The sequence below is a fragment of the Aptenodytes forsteri genome, unplaced genomic scaffold (genome assembly GCF_000699145.1).
Source record: "Aptenodytes forsteri isolate BGI_AS27 unplaced genomic scaffold, ASM69914v1 Scaffold278, whole genome shotgun sequence".
Lineage (NCBI taxonomy): Eukaryota > Metazoa > Chordata > Aves > Sphenisciformes > Spheniscidae > Aptenodytes > Aptenodytes forsteri.
In genome coordinates this window covers 3,286,943-3,306,229 of record NW_008795907.1, presented here as the reverse complement: position 1 = coordinate 3,306,229, position 19,287 = coordinate 3,286,943, and the positions used below count along the sequence as shown (strand labels likewise).

The 19,287-nt window shown below is 36.1% G+C and overlaps 1 protein-coding gene across 3 annotated transcripts in view; it reads right to left on the bottom strand.

The window, feature by feature from the left end:
* The window catches only part of WDR33 (WD repeat domain 33), a 55,694-nt gene extending 43,841 nt beyond the window's left edge, over positions 1–11,853 (bottom strand). For 2 of the 3 annotated variants that reach the window (XM_009284289.1, XM_009284292.1), the window contains exons 1-6: positions 11,631–11,853; positions 9,387–9,455; positions 8,832–8,936; positions 8,087–8,182; positions 7,446–7,597; positions 5,575–5,672 (exon numbers count right to left, since the gene is read on the bottom strand). In XM_009284289.1, coding sequence (XP_009282564.1) covers positions 5,575–5,672; positions 7,446–7,597; positions 8,087–8,182; positions 8,832–8,936; positions 9,387–9,455; positions 11,631–11,834 — 724 coding nt within the window. In that variant the 5' untranslated portion in view covers positions 11,835–11,853. Of the gene's footprint in view, positions 1–487; positions 521–5,574; positions 5,673–7,445; positions 7,598–8,086; positions 8,183–8,831; positions 8,937–9,386; positions 9,456–11,630 lie in introns of those variants that run through there. The other variant, XM_009284293.1, reaches the window with a different exon arrangement.
* Between the last annotated feature and the right edge of the window lie 7,434 nt (positions 11,854–19,287).

Sequence of the window (19,287 nt, the reverse complement as noted above, 5' to 3'; positions counted from 1 at the left end):
GTGTAAAGAGCATCAGGGCTGGCGCAACACATACAGCAGAACAAAAGGGCTCCTGCATCACCAATTGTGCAAGTGATTTGAACTGTTCGTGAAGAAAAAAAAACCCTAACAGATTCACTATTAACATCCCAGTGAGCAAGTTCCCTAACATTTTTTGTGTCTAAAACACATGAAAAGTTTGATGCACAGCTAGTCAGAGTGCAACTGTACCTCAAAAGACTTAGCTGCAATTTATCCCTCTCCCTCATCCCAAACTTTGCTTTGGCAATGAGGTTTCACAAAGATCAGAGACCTGCAACGTAAGCTGCCATACTTAAAATCCACCAACAAAGGTATTTAGCTGATTTAATACTAGCATTTCAAAACAGCTCAATCTTTTTTAAGTTCAAAAATTCAAGGACTTGCCTTCTCTAGATTGATATGGTTGGTGCCAATATCAGCCAGGTCTCATCTCATCTTGGGCTTTTGTTCTGAGGAAAAATCCTTCTAATATTCATTCATGTAGGGATGCATCAGTAGACTAAAAGACATATCAGATATACCTGAAATCCTAACAGCACAAAGAAGCAAGCCCCCACAAACACCTGAAGATTTAAACACTACGTCTCCTTACAAGAAACACAGTATCAACATATATGCATTTCTTTAATTTTCTGGGTTTTCCCCTCCCTCCTGAGACAAGGAAAACAACAGAAAAACCTCACATAAAGGGAAGAAAGACGGAAACAGCAACATCAGGATTTTTTTTTTTCTTTTAAATTATCCAATGTAGAGTTCAACTACATTCCAGGAAAAGACAACAGTTTTAGAAGCTACATGCTTCAAAGGCTAAGAGCTAGTTACTAATGTATGTTTAAAAGTGAAGGACCAAACTGAAGATGTAGTTCTGGTTCCCAGGTTCCTTTTGACTACTGAACACATCATCTCTGAATTTAGATTACAGGATTTGCTATTTGACTGAGGAAGCAGATGTCAAAAACTTTGAAGAGATCCTTCACTTTCAGGCAGAAAGTGCAGAGTATACAAACCTTAAAATAGATATAAAAAACTAAAGACACTTCACAGTATTTTATTTGCTAATGAAGATCCAGAAACGGAGTAGAAGGAAGGAAGAAATAAAAAATTCTCCAGTTATTTCAGTATGACTAGCTGTGAAGACTCTTTTTCAGAACTTGTGAGCAGATGAAAATATGTTTACCATGATTGCTGTGACTTCTGCATGCATGTACACACATAATGTTATTTTGTAGGTGATGAGCTTTTGCACTGGTGTTATGCCTGAACAAGAAATTCCAGGCAGAACAAGGTTATAAAAGATAGGCAAAAGACTTTCCTTAGAGTAATTTCTTACTAGTATGTGATTTACATGTTGTTACAAATTGCAAATTTTAAATCCAGACAGAATATAAAGGAATCATGATTGCTTTTAATTGTTCAAGTTAGGATAAGAAAAATCTTTTGCCAAATCTACCATGTTGGCTGGAAGATCATTTAGTGTCTTACTCTATTTTACAGCCAGAAAATAGAAAAACAACTTATCTACAGAATATCTTAGCAAATTCTGGGTTACCATCCTTCAGAGAGCTGGGTAGTCATCCTCCCCAAAAGACCTATTTAAGCCAGGCAACTTTTGAAATCCTGGGAACATATAGCTCATCTAGACTTCTGAATGAAAACCTTACAGTCCTCCCAAGCACACATTTCTACTGGATTTTGTGTGTGTGACTGTAAAAGGAAGGAGAACGAAGGACAGTGGAACTGACAACACTGAAATGTGTTTGTAGCCTCCTAACCCATGATTTCATGCTGGGAATAATTAAGGAATCGTGTTTACTAATGATCTACCTGAAATGTTCTCAGGGATACATTAGCACAGACCCAATACCCAAAGATTCACAGCCACCAGTCAAATCATTGATAACATTAATTTCTCAATAGAAATAAAGGGACATCAAGCTTTTACTGCATACATTTCTTTCCACTAGATGTAATTAGCATTATTAAAAGCCATCCGTGTGTATGTTCTCGTAGAAGTGGGGACTGTTTACATGAGTCCTGGCATTAACTTCACTGCAACTGTTTAGACTAAAGACCTGATAGTGTTTTGTTATAAATGCTATTATTGGAAATGCCTTTCAGGGTAACATTATTGACATGAAAACAACATATTGCTATACTATAGACTGTTTTCCGTGTCTTGTTATTTTAACAAAAAAAATTTTATCTTAACATCAGTTCAATTCCTACCAGTGTATTTTAGCAAGTGCACCAGACTGTACTTGTTATCATCATCAAGATGGTAACAGTACAGAAATAACATAGGCAAAAACTACCAGTGCAGAATTAGGAGTATAACACCTTTACTTCAAGAGAAGAGACAGTAATTGGGCTGAGGGGAAGCAAGCAGGTAAGTGACTGTGACAATGCCATTTCCCCCACCTTCAAGTTCTTCCAAGATAATTCACTTGAAGATTAATTACTTAAAGATGGTTCCCCAAGAAATGGAAGACTTTAATATTATTTATTTCTTTACAATATTAAAAAGGACCCTGATAAACTTGCACATGTTTCTAACAAAATGCCCAAACTCCACCTCCTATGACCTGGAAAGCCATGATGGTAGAAACAGCAAAGTAACATAAATTAGTGAAAAGCTGGGCAAAGTGACTCTGAGCCACATTAAAGAAAAAGATCCAGAACTTCTGGCATTATGTATGAAGAACAAAACAGGGTGTCCTGTTTATTTTCATTTTGACAAATTAAAAGGAAGCTGGACACAGTTATTTAGTGTTTCTCATGCAGCCCACATACTCATGGCTTTAACTACTGAAAAAAATTGTGTAGCCTACTGTAGACAGCCAAAAGAACTCCAGCAAAACCTTAAGAAGTAGTCCCATGTAATTTACCACTTCCAATTTGTTTTTCCAATCTTCTTTGGAAGGTAAGACTAGAATTGTTCAGTTTCAAGCAAAGTGAACCATTTCATCAAATAACAGAAATAAATTATATTAGTTCATTCCAGTGCAAACAAAAGCATCTGTAATAAGTCTATAAAATTTTGTCCTTTCTATATCAGCAAAGCTTATCCCAGTACCTTTAATGCTCTTTATAGAATTGCTTTAAAAGCATTACTTAGTATTAAAGTCCTCAAGTCTGTTTTTTAAAATATGTTCCTTAATTTGTTACTGAAAAATCACTAGGAATAATGATATATTGATATTGTATCCCTGTGAGTGATAATCTTTTTTATGAACACATCTGACTGTAAATTGATAGTTTCATTCAATTTTTATAATTCAGTGTGATAACCTGAAGAATACCTTAACACACTAAGTGAAGCTTTGGATCTAAACTATACTGTAGAATCCCTTCAATTTCACAGCACCAGAATTAACCAGAATAGCTGAAGCATGGTTTGTGAAAGTAGGAAATAAAAACCATTCCTTAGCATGGTATTTGATCTAAACACTTTTTGTATGTAATGAAATATATTTTTTAATGAAGTGCCACCAGAATTTTAATTTACAGATCACTAACTTTGGAATGGCAAGGGCATGAGTATTTATACATTTTGAAGGCTGTACTAAGCAAAGTTTTACAGGTCATACTCCTAAATATGTAAAAGCAGAATGCATGTGGAGAAGCAAAAAGCAAAAGACCAGTTTCCTAAAGCCATAAGCTCTAAACTCCAAATAACAAAATGAAAGCTTGTATTTTCCACCAAGAAAGCTACTTAAGTGTTACCCATACAGCTCTTTCAAATATGTCTTCTGATCATATTTAACAATAGTGCTAGGGACCAAAAACAAATGAAACTTGCATGTTTTGCAGAGACACCCTCCCACCCTCAACACTCAGGGTTTTGGGTATTGTTTTTGTTTTGTTGTGGGGGATTTTTTTGGTGGTGGTGTTTGGTTTTTTGTTGTTGTTTTGGGTTTTTTTTCTTATCTGACAGCAGAAATGAGGAATAATCTGCCCTGTCCAATTTTATCCAGAGATGTAAAGTTTTCAAAGTATTTCCAACTTACCTAAAAGATTAAGTGTATTGTGGGTACATCACATAAGTAGAAGCAAAGATATTCTTTATAGAGCTATTTTGCAAACTAAAAGGTGTATATTGAGATGTATAAACTATAAGAAGTTAAACCATAATTCTATTTGAGATATAGTCACAATCACAATGTTCAAGTACTCAAGGTAACAGAAGGAAGTGTAATGCAAGTTCTGTTCTTTATGGCCTAAATTAAATGCTTTACTCCTACTACTTTATGTAGAACGTTAAAAGAATGTAGAAGAATTGGAGGGATTTTTATAATCTTGACAATTCTGCATGGAGGCAATCCCCATTTCCTCCACACGGTTTAAATGAGTAGTTAGTACAAACCTGGAGGAGGGCATAGAATGTGTTTAGTGCAGAATGATTTATTTTGTAAAGCATCAAGCGAAACAGTCCCAAATCTGTTTGGGTCCTTCCAGAATAACAGGTGTAAATGATATAGCCTAGAAATTTGCTTGCCAGCTCCTGCAAAGAACACATCTACGCATGTCTATGCACAGATTCTGTTAGAATATCATCATTGCAAGAATGCTGGAGCCCAATGTCTTTTCAAAGTAGTGGTGTTTAAAAGTAATGCATTAGTAAAATAAGAAGAGAGCTTAAGAGTCAAGAGAAACAGGGAGAGCTCTACTTCATAAATACATAATGCAGGTCCAAGTTGGAAGCACAATTTGAAAAAAGAGAAATCCTTAGTTTAAGAACGCATTGAACAAGCTCACACACCTAAAACTGAAATTCCATGTTTTTATTGCATACCTTCTTTGCAATTTATCTGCATGTCTACAACCCCCAATCTCATGGCAGTATTTAATAAATTTTTCTATTAAATTATGTACCTTTGACATCTTCTGCAAGAAAGGAATAGTTGTCAGAAGCTATTGTTATTGCTCAGTAAGATTGCAACAAGAGGAGAAAGCTCAACAAGGCCAGTGGAAAGGCACCAGAAGTTAGCATACACAGATGGTGGACAGAAAACTACTGAACTGAAGCTAGGATTATTTGCATGTGCTATGCATGATGTGATCAAAATTTACTTGTTTTCTCTACCTAAATGCTCTCCTCCTCTTAAGGACTGAGAAAAAGTAACTACCTTGCCTCTGAAGAAATCAGAATGGAAGGCACTCCCGTGAAAAGAATGGAATCCTCTGCATGAAGATGTCTCTTCTGAAGTAAAAGTGGTCACAAAAATTAAGCTTTGGAGAAAGATAAATGTATTCCTGATCCAGAAACAGCTATTTCTACCAATGTTAGCAGTAGAAAAAATGTCCTCATATCCACCTCCATTGTTTAAAGCTTAAGTGGACAGTAAACAGAGTAACGCCATTGTGAACTGCAGCCTATCTAGATATTATAAGGCACCTACAGCAGCAGCCAAACAAAAACTTGTTTGGAGGATTTAAGACAGGGATGTAATACAAAAATGTAGACAAGCTGATACTTCTGTATTGTGAACACCTAGTTAAAAAAAGGTTTTCCCCCTCCTGAAATACCCCAATCAGTACTTTTGGTACACATACCTCGAAGAATTCTCTCCTCATGGCAACGTAGAAAGTCCCAGATTCTAACAGTGCCGTCGTCAGAGCATGTAGCAAATTTATTATCCGTGGGTGAGAAACTGTTACATGAAGACACACAGCAGGGGAAAGAAGTCAGCATTTAACAGATTATCTATGCTTCTCAGACAGGGCAAAATTATACTGTAATGTGTTATACACTGAAGGATGCATTTGAACATAGGGACTTTTAAGTGAATACAGTGCCTGCCAAATGACACTTCATCACAAGACATGAATTTAGCATAGGATTACTATTGCATTGCAGTCCCCTGTCAAACGAGGATAAAATCCGGAATTTATTCTTAGCACCTTCCTACCTATGACTGCACACGGTAGCGCCTTCTCTGCAGGATGAGAAGCAACATCAATATGATTTGGTAACTGTCACCCTAGATTTTCATGTTTGGTAATACCATTAAGAAAGTGACACTGTGTAGAAGCACAGGAGAACAGTTCTTAGGAAAAAACTCCTCTTCAGCCACAGGTGCTTTGCAGCAGAGAAGCAAAAATAAGGGAAAGCTGGTCACAGGAAAATGCTAGTTGGATTAACTGTTGAAAAAAATTGTATATAAAACAAGCGTACCACTTATTGTGAAAGTAATTTGGAAAAAATCCCTCTTATTACACCCCATCAACACCACGAAAAGAATGCTACAGACACAGAAGCAGCTTCCAGATTGAGCAGTCAATATCGCTTGATGAAAGTCACTGGAAAAGCAAGGAGTTATTTAGCCATGTGATTAGGGCCAGAACATCTCCAGCAACTGACAGGCACTCACTTCCTTTCTGGTGCAATGAAAGACCATGAGGGAGCCCTTGTGAAATCCTAGATCTTTATGATCAGGAAGGGGCTTAAAATAGTAGAGAAATTCAGTGTATGGCCATGATAGTCAGACAGTAACTGAATCCAATGTAAGCACTTCTCATAACCAAACTCTGGCAGAAAATGCTGCACCCTATCAAAGAAAAATGGTGACTTTAGTGGAAAGTGGTTTTGTGGCAGTGAACCTTTATCGCCAAGGGCCAGCACCTGAACCCGAAGAAACACTGCTTTAGCTTCATTTTGGATCTGCAGCTTCTCTTCAGGCTTACTTTAAAAACATTTCCATATCTTACTAAAGATTATGTGCAGGTTTGCTTTAGAAACATCCTTCATGTACATCTTACTGATAGTATCACTTTAGATTCCATTTTTTATATAAATAGACATTTGCACAACTGAGGCATCAACACTGAACCAAGAGAATATCCTACAGTCTTCTTTTCAATGGCTTGCTTACAGTTTCAAGCTTGAAGAACCCATTCAGTATTAACATTAGACTTCTGTATGTGGCAGTCTGCGTGGGTATTTAGTATTACTGGAAGTCTTGGCTTCACCAAGCCAAGCAGTTCTTCACTTTATTTAGTGTTTTATTATTTTGTGAGAACTATGCAGGTGTTTTATTTCTGAAGGCTTTATATTTTATTCAGTTAGATTATTAAAGACTGAATTCTTTATTTGGAATGAAATTGTTGTCTTACACAGTGCGTATAAAAAGGAATAACTGATACACATCGTCACCATATAAAAATGAAAAGAATACCAGTGCAAAATGCGGCAGACAAATACATCTCTAACATATTGCAGAGGCGGATACTGGGACAATACTAATTCAGAAAGGTGCCAGCAAAACGGTGAGAATGTGGAAACAAAAGAAAATATTGTGTTTATGTGGTGCAGGAAATTTCCCAGAATCTGACAGAACCCATGCATTTCTGCACCCAGAATACACTTAGAGAACAGTCTAATCATGGCAATAGGTACTACAGAAAATGGTATATTGTTTATAAACCTGGCCTCTCTAATCGCCTCCTTATGTGCCTGGAACATCTTGACGTTGTTCATGTTGGACTGCCAGTATTTCACATATCCCCCGTGGTCTGCTGTCAGCATCCACATATCATTGTGTGACCAAGTCATAGCCCTTACAGGGCTGTCGTGAGCCTGTAAATTCAGAAACAAAACTTCTAGCAAACATGTTCAAATACTGTCTGACCCACACAAACAGAAAAGTTAGTAAAGTTCCTACTTAACAGCTGCAACAAAGAAATTAAAACAATTATGATCTAGTTAGATTCAAGATGTTATTGTGGGAAAAAAAAATTCCCTTACTTTGTATACAATGGTCTTCCAAATAATAAATTAAGAGTATTTGCATTTTGTTTCCAAAATGTTTCCTTATTACAAATACTCATAGTATGTTCTTGAGAACAGTTAGGATAGCATATGGAGATGGAATGAGAAGCATTAAATGAATTGCCTATACCCACAGTCTGACATGGGGTCAGAGCAGAATTTAAAAAAAAAAGATCTCTAAGGCTCCCATTACTGCACTTTGACCACAGACCCATGATGAGCAGGGTGAAGATGTATTCCTAAAACATGCTCCAAAACCTCAAGGAAATACACAGAAATCTTGATAAATGAATTTACCTGCAATATCGTTTCAAAATTGAAAGTCAGTCCATTCCATAAAGTGAACTCTCCACTAGATGCACCAGTGACCAAGCGTCTCCCCTCAGGAGTCCACTGCAAAAGAAAAATTTAACTAAACTGTGCAAATACAACATTCAAATATTTCTTCACAATCCTCCAAATAAATCATAAGCTTCTTCCAGGGTATCTGCAGAACTGGAATTTACTAAATGACTTTCTAGAGGATGTAAGATAGACAAAAATGCAAAACTGTGCCAGAGGGCTTTTGACTTTTGTAACAACAGGACAAAGCCCACTGTAAAAGCAATGAAAAAAATCTAGTCATAGAGAAGAAACAGCTTATTGGCACCAATACATTTCTAGCACACAATATCCATACTGAACAATACTGCTGACATCACAGAAAAGTTCTTTAAAAATGCTACAAGAGTCAAACAGCACAGAGACCGAATTGCCTTTTTTTCTGTGAGTCAAGATATATTAGCCTCCCCCCCGAAAAAAAATTAAAGTGGGCAAGTGCACCTCAAACTCAAGAGTAAGAATTATTTTGTACTCAGACCTTACCATTTAATTTCCTAAAACCCTCCACAGAAAGACTAGACACAGAAGTAGTCCATATATCCCACATGCTAGTTTTATTTGGAAATGCTTTAACTGTTATCTTGTTTCTTTCTTCAGTTAAGAATATCACTCTAATTTAAATTAAGACAATACAACTAAGTAAATCCAACACTATACTCACCCTGACGACAAACACTGGGCATTTTACTTTATTAGTAGATGTCCGAACAAATTTTGTTGTTACAGCATTCATCGGGTTGTTCAGCATTCCTATAGGAGGGACCAACTATGAGAGAAGAAACAGAAGATTTAGTAATGACATTTCTAACCAGAAACTGCAAGAAAAGCATACATTCTGAACACCTATTTCTGGAAAAGCAAGTTTTTCATTTGCAGGGATATTATCAGAAGTCAGTAGGAATGTTCAAAAGTCTGCATGATTTACCATCTAGAACATCCAGAATCAGCATCTTCAAGAGCAGCTTTGCAAGCTCAGTGCACTATGAGAGTTCTTACGTCCAAAAATTAAAAGCCTATCCAATTTCAGGTTCTCTTCATGGACATGGATTCCAACAGAACAAAATAATGTAGAGTGAAGATACCCTTTGTATCTTTAAGGCCTCTTGGAGACAAAAAGATAACCTCAGCTGACAGTTGATAACCTCAGCAAACAGATTACTGACACAGTAATCAGTATCCACAGAACTTCATCAGGGAATAGAAAGATTTTACTTACGTCATTATAATATCCTGCATCAGGCTGGATTGCTCGCATATCTCGCTGGTCTCTCTGCCATACTCTATTCTGGAAAGAAGAAAACAGCTCCTAGTTCATACCACCACTATACTTCATTGTTAAGCAACAGACAATAAGGAACACGTTGACAGCCTGTTTGGGAAATTCCAAAGATTTTAGAATAAACTCAGTTAAAAGACTTTGGTCTCAGGAAACCTGTAGAATTTGTACAGCAAAAGCAAAAGATTCAAGAATGTTTAAAGTCTTAATTTCATCAGACTAAAGCAGCTCATTTAAAATTGCAGCTTAACAATATGAAAGGAGCAGCCCTATGTAATAAGTCACATTATTGTAACAAAGACAACTGGTACTTTGCGGTCCAGGCTAATAGGTACTCTACAAGAAGTACGTTCAGTCTTTTCAAAAGCTTTACTTTTAGGAAAAGTTTACACCATTAGGAGCTCTGCTGATGAACTCTAAATGAAATCCCACACAGTGACACGAGCTAGAAAGGAAGCTTCTGTGGCTGAAGCATAAAGATAATAATGCATTCAAATGGATACAACTTAGAAGACCAAGGGATAAAAATGCCTTCAATTAGTTAAATTTTGTGAGCTGTCAAACACAACCTTTTCAAAAACACTTTATGTGAATTAAGAATGAAATTATTTCAGCTTCACGCTGTAGACTTTACCAATTTGGATCTGTGTACATATCAGAATCATACGCTAAAATTCTAGGTAAAACATTTCCAGCATACACTACTACACTTTGCTAGCATTTCTTAAGCCAAGAGCAAATTACATATAAACCATTTTTCTCATTTTTTATAGAACCACATCAAATTAAATCAGTAGTATTGAAGCTGGGACTCAAATGGAATTCTGGTATATCCTAGTTTTGTGTAAGTGTCCAAAACATACAGATCTGATTTTTTTTTTGTTTTAATAAACAGAAGTTTGAGGGTGCTTATTTCTGCCACAGTAAAAACGGTCCTGAACTACTAGAATTATTTTTTTAGAAAGTCCACTACATATCAGAATCATACGCTAAAATTCTAGGTAAAACATTTCCAGCATACACTACTACACTTTGCTAGCATTTCTTAAGCCAAGAGCAAATTACATATAAACCATTTTTCTCATTTTTTATAGAACCACATCAAATTAAATCAGTAGTATTGAAGCTGGGACTCAAATGGAATTCTGGTATATCCTAGTTTTGTGTAAGTGTCCAAAACATACAGATCTGATTTTTTTTTTGTTTTAATAAACAGAAGTTTGAGGGTGCTTATTTCTGCCACAGTAAAAACGGTCCTGAACTACTAGAATTATTTTTTTAGAATTAGTCCACTACTAATAGAATCTTGTTTGGGGCATTCATAAGATGTAAGAATATGTTTTAAATGTTTGGTGTTTAAGCAAATCATAGAAGATAATTTAAATTTATTATTAAGAAAAACCTTCCAACTGTTAACACCTACAACCTATAAGCATTCACTGGCCACAGCAGATAAAACTCATTTCATCATGTTTTTGCAATGTTGCTGTTGAGATTCCAACAATTTCTGTATTTACAGATTTGATTCTATTTCCTCTGAGCTAATATCCAGTACTTGTGCAGTAAATCTTGATCATAAAATTATATTTCTTAAGAAATTAATACCACCCCATCAGAAAGCTAAATAAGCATTTTTACAGAAACATTTCTTCAACATAACTTCATTTAAGTTGTTCTGTATCTATTAACTGTACAGAAAGGGATTTTCAGAGACCACAGTGCAAGCTGCAGTGCTATTTAATAAAATGATGAGAAAACATTTTCATGGTGCCCTGGTTTTGGAGGGGAAGGGGTAATGGTTTATTTCCCATTTCAGAAAGTTTCTATTTCAAACCAAAAATAAGAACAATTACATTATTTATAAAGAGTTTTCATGTTCACTGAAAAGTCAGAACATCACATGACACTCAGTTGCACTCCAAGTTGGAATTCCAAGACAGAATGTAAAAATTGGTGTTTACACAAACTACAAAATCAGCTGTGTATGTGCAGTTTTATAATCAAGGACCAAACCCCTTTGTATTCATTCATACTATACCAAATTTACAAGCATTTGTCACTTAGTTTGAAAATGCAGCAGTAGATCTCCCAGTATTCCAGACTGCTCTATGGACACTGAAAAGCACAATCACAAATTTCAGGAAGGAAAAAAGTTTTTCAAACAAAACCAGAAAATTAACTAACCTCCAAATATTTAATTACAGAGGGATTGTAGTCTATGGTCTTTCGGTTCACAGCTTTTCTCATCCGCTTTCCATCAAAAGTAAGCTGTTGCATTGCTTGCTGCTGTGCAAAATCAGGTCTTTTGTAGAACAACTGCCGAGGCGCCTGGTGCTGGAACCTCGGCATATGGAAAAATCGTGGCGGGGAGCCAATTTCTGTAGCCATGGCTATCTTGTTTCTGAAAGACTGCAAAAAGTGACACACTAGGTTACTACATAATAATGACAAAAATCCCACATTAGTATCTCCACTAACTTAAGTTTACAAGGATGAATAACAACTTCATAAAGCACTGTTTATTGGGAAAAAATATTTGGAGGTTCCTCTGAACAATTATTGTTCTTCCTCTGTGCCACATAACACTGACATTAAAGTGGTTAAATACATTGTCCTCTATCAAGAGGAATTTTGTATTGAAACAGATCACTATAAAGTTTGCATTACCATCCCTAAACTAGAACTGCGACGGAAAAGAATGTCCTCAGTAAAAACAGCGTAAGTAAATGCAAGAAATGGTAAGACCCTTCAACAGATGATGACACTTCAGATTCAATATACAACAGGAAACACCACATTAGTTACAAATTAATTTAACTATTAACAAGGAAAAAAGTTTTAAAGGGCTGCCTCAAAACCTTATTCTAGGACCTGAAAATAAAGTTACATTCCCTTTGCATAACTTACAGTAAATACACCACAGATCACATTCTACCTGTAGGTATACTTTCAATTCCATTATCACAAAATAAATGGACTACATATTTATCAAGGATTGATAAATGTAACCGAACATAACTTCCCCCCAACAAGACCCACTGAGAATGTTAAGAAAATGCGAGGGGCAGGGAAAAAAATTTCAATATTCAGATTTTTTTTCTGACAGAGGGAAATGAGTCTAAAACCCAATTTTTCAGTCTGTAAAATCCTTAAATGATGAGATCATAGCAACCTCTTTAGAGCTGAAAACTACAAGTTGCCCATTAAATATCAGTTTGTTGGCACAGGACAGGGATTAACCTTCTTCACAGGCTTTGCAAACCTAGAAGTCATACACTCCTTTCCACTGCTAACTGAAAGTGTGTCAGGCCAGCTATAAAACAAGCCATCTATGACACCTGGCTGTTAGCTACACAAACAACTCTAATGTACAAGGGGAAAAACCAAACTAAAGCCATTACAACTATTCTCCATTCAAGACAAACAAGTCCAAACTAAAATAGCATGTTTCCTTAAACGAGGTAAGGAAATTTAAGACCTTTGGCAGGAGTAGCATCTTTTATTAGACCAACTCATTAACTGGAAAAAGAGACCAGTTTTCAAAAAAACAAACCTTCATTGTGTGGCTGAAAGGCTCATTTGCCTGAAAGCTGCCCAATACCAGCTGGTCTAATAAGACACCATGTCTACCTCCAAATACTGCCACATCCATAACACCACTGTAACAACATAATTACTACAACATTAAGCACATCTGAAACAAGAAAAAGGTATTGAAACTTTCTCAGCAGGAAGTATGTCACATAGCCCTAACACCATCTCAGATTCTCTTACAACTTGTCAGAAGGTAGCTAACCGTTGTACAGAAAGTTTCAGATGTTAAATCTCAAAGGTAAAATTTAAAGGACAGGAGCGTTTTTATATCAGAAAAGAAAAAGCAGCTTCTTCAAATGAGCAAAGCAAGCTGGCATTAAACACGCAAGTCCATTAATAAAGTCTTTTTAATGTAGTTTTAAAGCGTATGCATTACTCAGGAAAGAAACTAGAGAAAATTTCCAGTACTAATCTCTCTCAAGTCTAAAGATATACACTCCTATACCAAACAGCGCTTTAAACCAGAGGGAAAAATATTTTTTTTTTCAAAGCCACACATCTGTACTCTCTTACAGGCAATGCAAAAACAAATTTCAAGAATCAAGACCAAGAATGCAGACAAAGATATATGCTAGGGCTTCCAAAAACCTTTGATCAGGTATATTTGCAAGAAAACATTACATAAAAATGCCTTTTTAGAGAAACGCTCCAAAGCAACAAGTTAATTCATCATTTATTCTCATCTTTCAGAAAACAAAATCTCCCAAAGAAAATTTTTCAATTACAAACATAGGTAAATAAAGCATTAGCTATGATATGGATCAATTTAGATTGGACATACCTAAAACTATCGCAAGCAGTGTCCAGCTTAATTAGCACAAACAACATTCACTTAACATGCAATCAACATCAGCAAAAACTACTATTTAAAAGGTGACCAAAGGCATAAACATGTTAATTACACCTCTTCACGCCTACAGACCCTTCCAAGTTCATGATTATGACAAGAATATATGTGACATCACAACTACGACAACATGACAAGCGAAATGACACAGGGTTAGGAAAGTGAGGGGTTTATGTTCCAAGCTGTTTCTCCAACTTTTGAGATCACTGCCTCTATCAAACACCCTCCTACTTGCAGTTACAAACTTTGACAAAAAGATTTTTGTTTACCCAGCTGCTCATGATAATTTTCTTCTAATAATGCCTCAAATATCATGCTTTTATCCATGTTAATATCCTTATGCCCAAGTCATGTTTGCATACCATATATATATGAATATATATGTAAAAAGAGTGTGTGCACATGCATATAGATGTGTGTATATACTCACTGAGTGAATCATAGAATAGTTCGGGTTGGAAGGGACCTCTAAAGGTCATCTAGTCCAACCCCCCTGCCGTGGGCAGGGACATCTTCAACTAGATCAGGTTGCTCAGAGCCCTGTCCAACCTGACCTTGAATGTTTCCAGGGATGGGGCATCCACCACCTCTCTGGGCAACCTGTGCCAGTGTTTCACCACCCTCAGCGTAAAAAATTTCTTCCTTATATCTAGAAGCTTCCAAACAAAGAAGCTTTAGAAATGAAGGGGGGGTTTGGTACAGATTCAGTTATTAGGTGAAAGTGGAGCATTTATTTCCAAGACCTCTACTCTAGTCAGACAAATATACCCATTTAAGTTATCAGTATCCTACTTCGTATTTTGCTGGGACAAACCAATGCCTCAACAGGCTCTCCTTTAGATTTTATGTATCGGCTAAAAAAGTGTCTGAATTCAGTGCATCTATAGCTAAAGCTCCTGCTGTATTGGGAGAGTGAGTAGAAACATGCACACAAATATTAGAGGACAACGTGTCATCCAGAGTAGTAACATCCAAATTCCTATTTTAAGCAAAGTACCAAACTTTGTTTTTATTTTAGAATCCATCAATGAGAGTTTAAATGGAAGACTCAATTTTTTTCCTTAATGCACAGAACTAGAAGGAACAGCAGGATTTTTTCCAACATCAAGGTCAGCTCTTATTTTATTCTTTCTGGATAGTAATGTTACCAATTAATTGCTATTCTCTTCTAGTTCATTATAATTTTATCACAATTTGAACTGTGAATTGAATTTTTTGTATGCCATTCTTTCATGCATCCTTATTGTTTGCAACAGAAACACGATTTTTCAGAGAGCTGACTGTCAGCTTCCCCCTTTCTGTCCCCATAAATACACCTTGAAAGCTGACTAGTTTTCACACATTTGTGGGGTAAATATATTTGGGAATATACAGAGGATATATAATGAATTTACTGAGCAAAGATAAGGCCATCCAGAAACACTAGAATATAAGTAACTGGGCCTACCTTTCAGCTAAGATGACAAAGAAAGCCTGGAAAATGCAATCAAATTGGGGAATAAATGAAGGCACACCTGACATGAAACTAAAGGCAGGAATAGGACCAGATGGACAAAAAAATCCAGTGACAAGTTAGAAGAAACACAGTAAGAGTGGGAGTAATTATAGAAGCAAAAACACTAACTGAGGAGCAAGGTCAGTCAAGAAAGAGAGAGTAAACAAGAAACCTGACAAATAGACACAGGTTTAAAAAAAAAAAAAGAGAAAAATAATTTAGTTGAGAAGAATTGGGCAGAAGAAACTGCACAACGGAACTCGAGGAGCTTGTGATAGGACCTGAGATGTCGATATTCCTTAACTGTCAACAAACACACTCGCAACAGAGCAAGCCTTTTATTCATTCCTAATAGTGCCGTAAGGATGGCAGGTTTACCAACATCTGAATAAACATACCTGTTCTGAAAAAAAAAAATCAGAACAAATACAATTTAAAGTTATTCCTTCCCCTCTTTTACAGAGTATCAACACCGAGTTCCAAAAAATTCTCCTTTCTTTCGTCCTTTGAAAGAACATGCATCTCTGCTTTGGAGACAAGTAGTGGATCTTTCCATGGCTTCCCCTTCCTGAAACATTCCCACCATTTTCAGGCAAGGTCTTTCTTGGTCTCATCATCCAGTCTTTTTCCTTACCTGGGAATCATACTTCTTCCCAGTGCAAAAGAATCATGTGGAAGGATATATTCCAGACATAAATGTTCTTTTTTTGCCACCTGCAGCATTTTTCTTCATGTTTTAGAAAAGAAAAAAAATAAACAAACATGCATTTACACACATCATTTCTCTATTACACAGCCCTGATTAAGGGCTGAAAAGAGTGAGAGACTGTTAAGACACACAGGGATTTCTTGAAAGCATAAAATCACCAGGTAGGGGGTTACATAGAGAAAGGATTCTTCATTTTTGCAAACCATGTAATCTTAAATAAATGGTCTTCCTAATATTTTAAACTAAATTAGGCATTCCCAAAATAATTCCTCTTTTAAACAGGAAACGAACCTGAGCAAAAGATTAGTTTTCAATGAGTGTTTCTGCATCTCCCCCATTTCATTCACTGAAGCAGATATGCTTATAATCTACAAGTATTAGAAACTCACATTACTAAAAACGCTGGAAAAACAGCACTAGCAGCAGCAAGCTTCCACCACATTTTTCTGAAGATGCACCTGAAATCTGCTGAAACTAATTTTCATGTCTGCCAATGAATTAAACTCTCACAGCAGAGGTGACTTTGCTTCTGCTCTATGCAGATGTCATCATTTTTCTGAAGAAGAGATTGACCGTAAGTTTCCTTCACAGTACATTAGATAATTTTTCTGTGTTTTCAGGGTGGAATTATGAAAAAGAAAAAATGATGCTGATTTGCAAATCTAGTGAAGAATATATTAATTTGACCAATCCCTTGAATTACTTTCTGTTTCAATTTCCTATTGTATTGGAAAAACATTTAATCAGATTTACAAAACAAGATCACCTAAAGTCTGAAAATTGTACATTTGTGTGAGGCACTCAGGAATCTCAAATAATTTCACCAGTACTTTTTTTTTTTAGCAGTCCTTTTTTAGATCACAGATTTTGGACAGATAAAGCTGCTTCATCAAAAGTGCTACATCTAAACAAATGTAGTCCAGAAAGAATGCTATGGATCTTTACTGATTTACAGTTCTATAACTAAATGGTATCTTTCCCACTAGTTAGGAAAGATAATGGCTGTATTAAGCAGGAATATAAAACTAGTTAAAAAAAAATACACTCATCTTCAAAGCCACTCTGTGACCTTTCTTGACTTTGAACTGCGTTAACAGAACGTCACTTTTTGTAAAATGAGCATATACCCCATTGATAAGGAAAGTCTGCATCGTCAATGAGATGCAACAATGAAGTACAAAGTTGCCCAACTTAGCCCGGTGGTCATGAAGTGATATACTTTTGTCAAAAGCAGACAAAAAAAACTTAACAGTAGAAAAAGTTGCATAAGGTTCTTGTTGAGTATTTAAAAATCTTATTCGCACTTTTGAATTACATAAAGCACGGCAATAGCATGTAGTTTTCTGCATTTTTATATGCAGATCTCAAAATTTTCTAGAAGACATGCAGATAGGACTATACTAAGTTGAAACCTAAAAAAATAAGACCATTCTTAGAATCTGAGAATAGACTCAATTATCCACAGGTGCTGGAGGTCCATAACACACCAAATCACAAAACTCAAGACAAAAATACTGACCTATATTATACAAGACTGCTATTCAGCAACATTACTGCTCACTGCAACAAGCAGATTTCCCCAGGGCTCTACTGCTGTACTCCCAATATACAATAGAGAACGGATACTAATATATTCTATTTGTGAACAAAACTTTCCCAGAAATGGGTTTTAAATTCTGACCATGCAAAGTGGGGGGAAAAGGATTTGGCAGCTTTCCCCATTCCAGTCATTCTGTTCCAACAGAAAATGTAAAAAAAAAAAATCTCCTACATCTTCATCAAAACACAGAAACAGATACTTAAATTAATCATTGGCTAAGTCAAAATAAACTACTCTGCCCAAAAGGTTCAACAACCTGTTCTTATTTGGAGACACTTCAAAGATTTTTTTCATACACAGCCCTGAATCTACTACACTGGCATGATCAAGGACCTAAAAATGCGGAAGTATTCCCCCCCCCCAATCTTCTACTTCAGTTCTGTACTTTCATTATGCCCAGTTTCAACATAAAGTTTAAACCTTTGGATTTTTAACACAACCCAAACACACACATACACGATATGGAGTCTGAAAGGATAGAACACGTAACATTTCTAACATATCTATCAAGAAAACAATCATCTTTCACTATACAGTGAGCTAGACCTGGCAAAAATGTGATTATTTTGATACAGTTCAAAGAGTTTATTCTCTGCAGGAAGAGAAGCAGTGCTGATATTTAATTGATAAAAGCACTACACCTTTGAAGTTTCACATACAAACACACTATGCTCAAGAACCTCTGAAATAGTAGAGAAAGCATACAGACAAAATTTGAAATGAAGAAATCTAAAAGCCCAAGGGAGAATGGGCTATCGGGGAAAAAACTTCAAACATCTAGTCTGGAAGTCTCAGGTTACAGAGCCTGGGAGACAATCTTCAACAGTTGAGTCTGCTTAGCTGCACCCAAATTACATGTACATTTAACACTTTGTTCAAATTTTGCATTTCTAGTTCAAAACAAATACCTAATAATCAAACAAATCTCAAACATTCCTCATTTTATGTTCAAACTAAACCCTTGACTCACTCGAAAATAGACATATTTACAGAAGATAGGTGCTTACATACATCATAAAAAAGTCAAAATACTTTAGTTCACAGGACTCCAAGACAGGTCCTGCTTTACCACTTTGGCCACAGTAGAGAAGACTGTTTTCACCAGTAAAACAGCCTAGAACGATTCCCTTTCTGCACCTCACAAAAGCAACTTGTACAGCAAGTTTCTTGAAGTGTACTTCAAAACAAACACGGAAGCAACCAATTGCAGTAAGAGGATGTTTGGAAGACTGCACCTAAACCTCAGTTAGAAGACGCACAGGATTTTGTCTGCTGCCGTGATTTCAGTACTACCGATTTGATAGTTTTGCTTTAAGTTAAAGTTTACTCACAATATTTTAATAATTTTTAATAATAAAAAAAATTCTTCCTCTCTCTAAACTACCAATATATTCCTTTATCTTGACTCCTGCTTAGCATTTGTCAAGACCTGCATTTAGATTATAACCCAGACTGTCTTTTACTACTGTGAGTCACTGTGACAATAGCAATTCATCTTAACTGGCTGAAATACATGCAGCTTGGTTTTCACGCTGAAGTGATTACTGATGCTGCCTTACCTCCGAGCTACCATTTTGGCAGGTAACAAAACTTTAG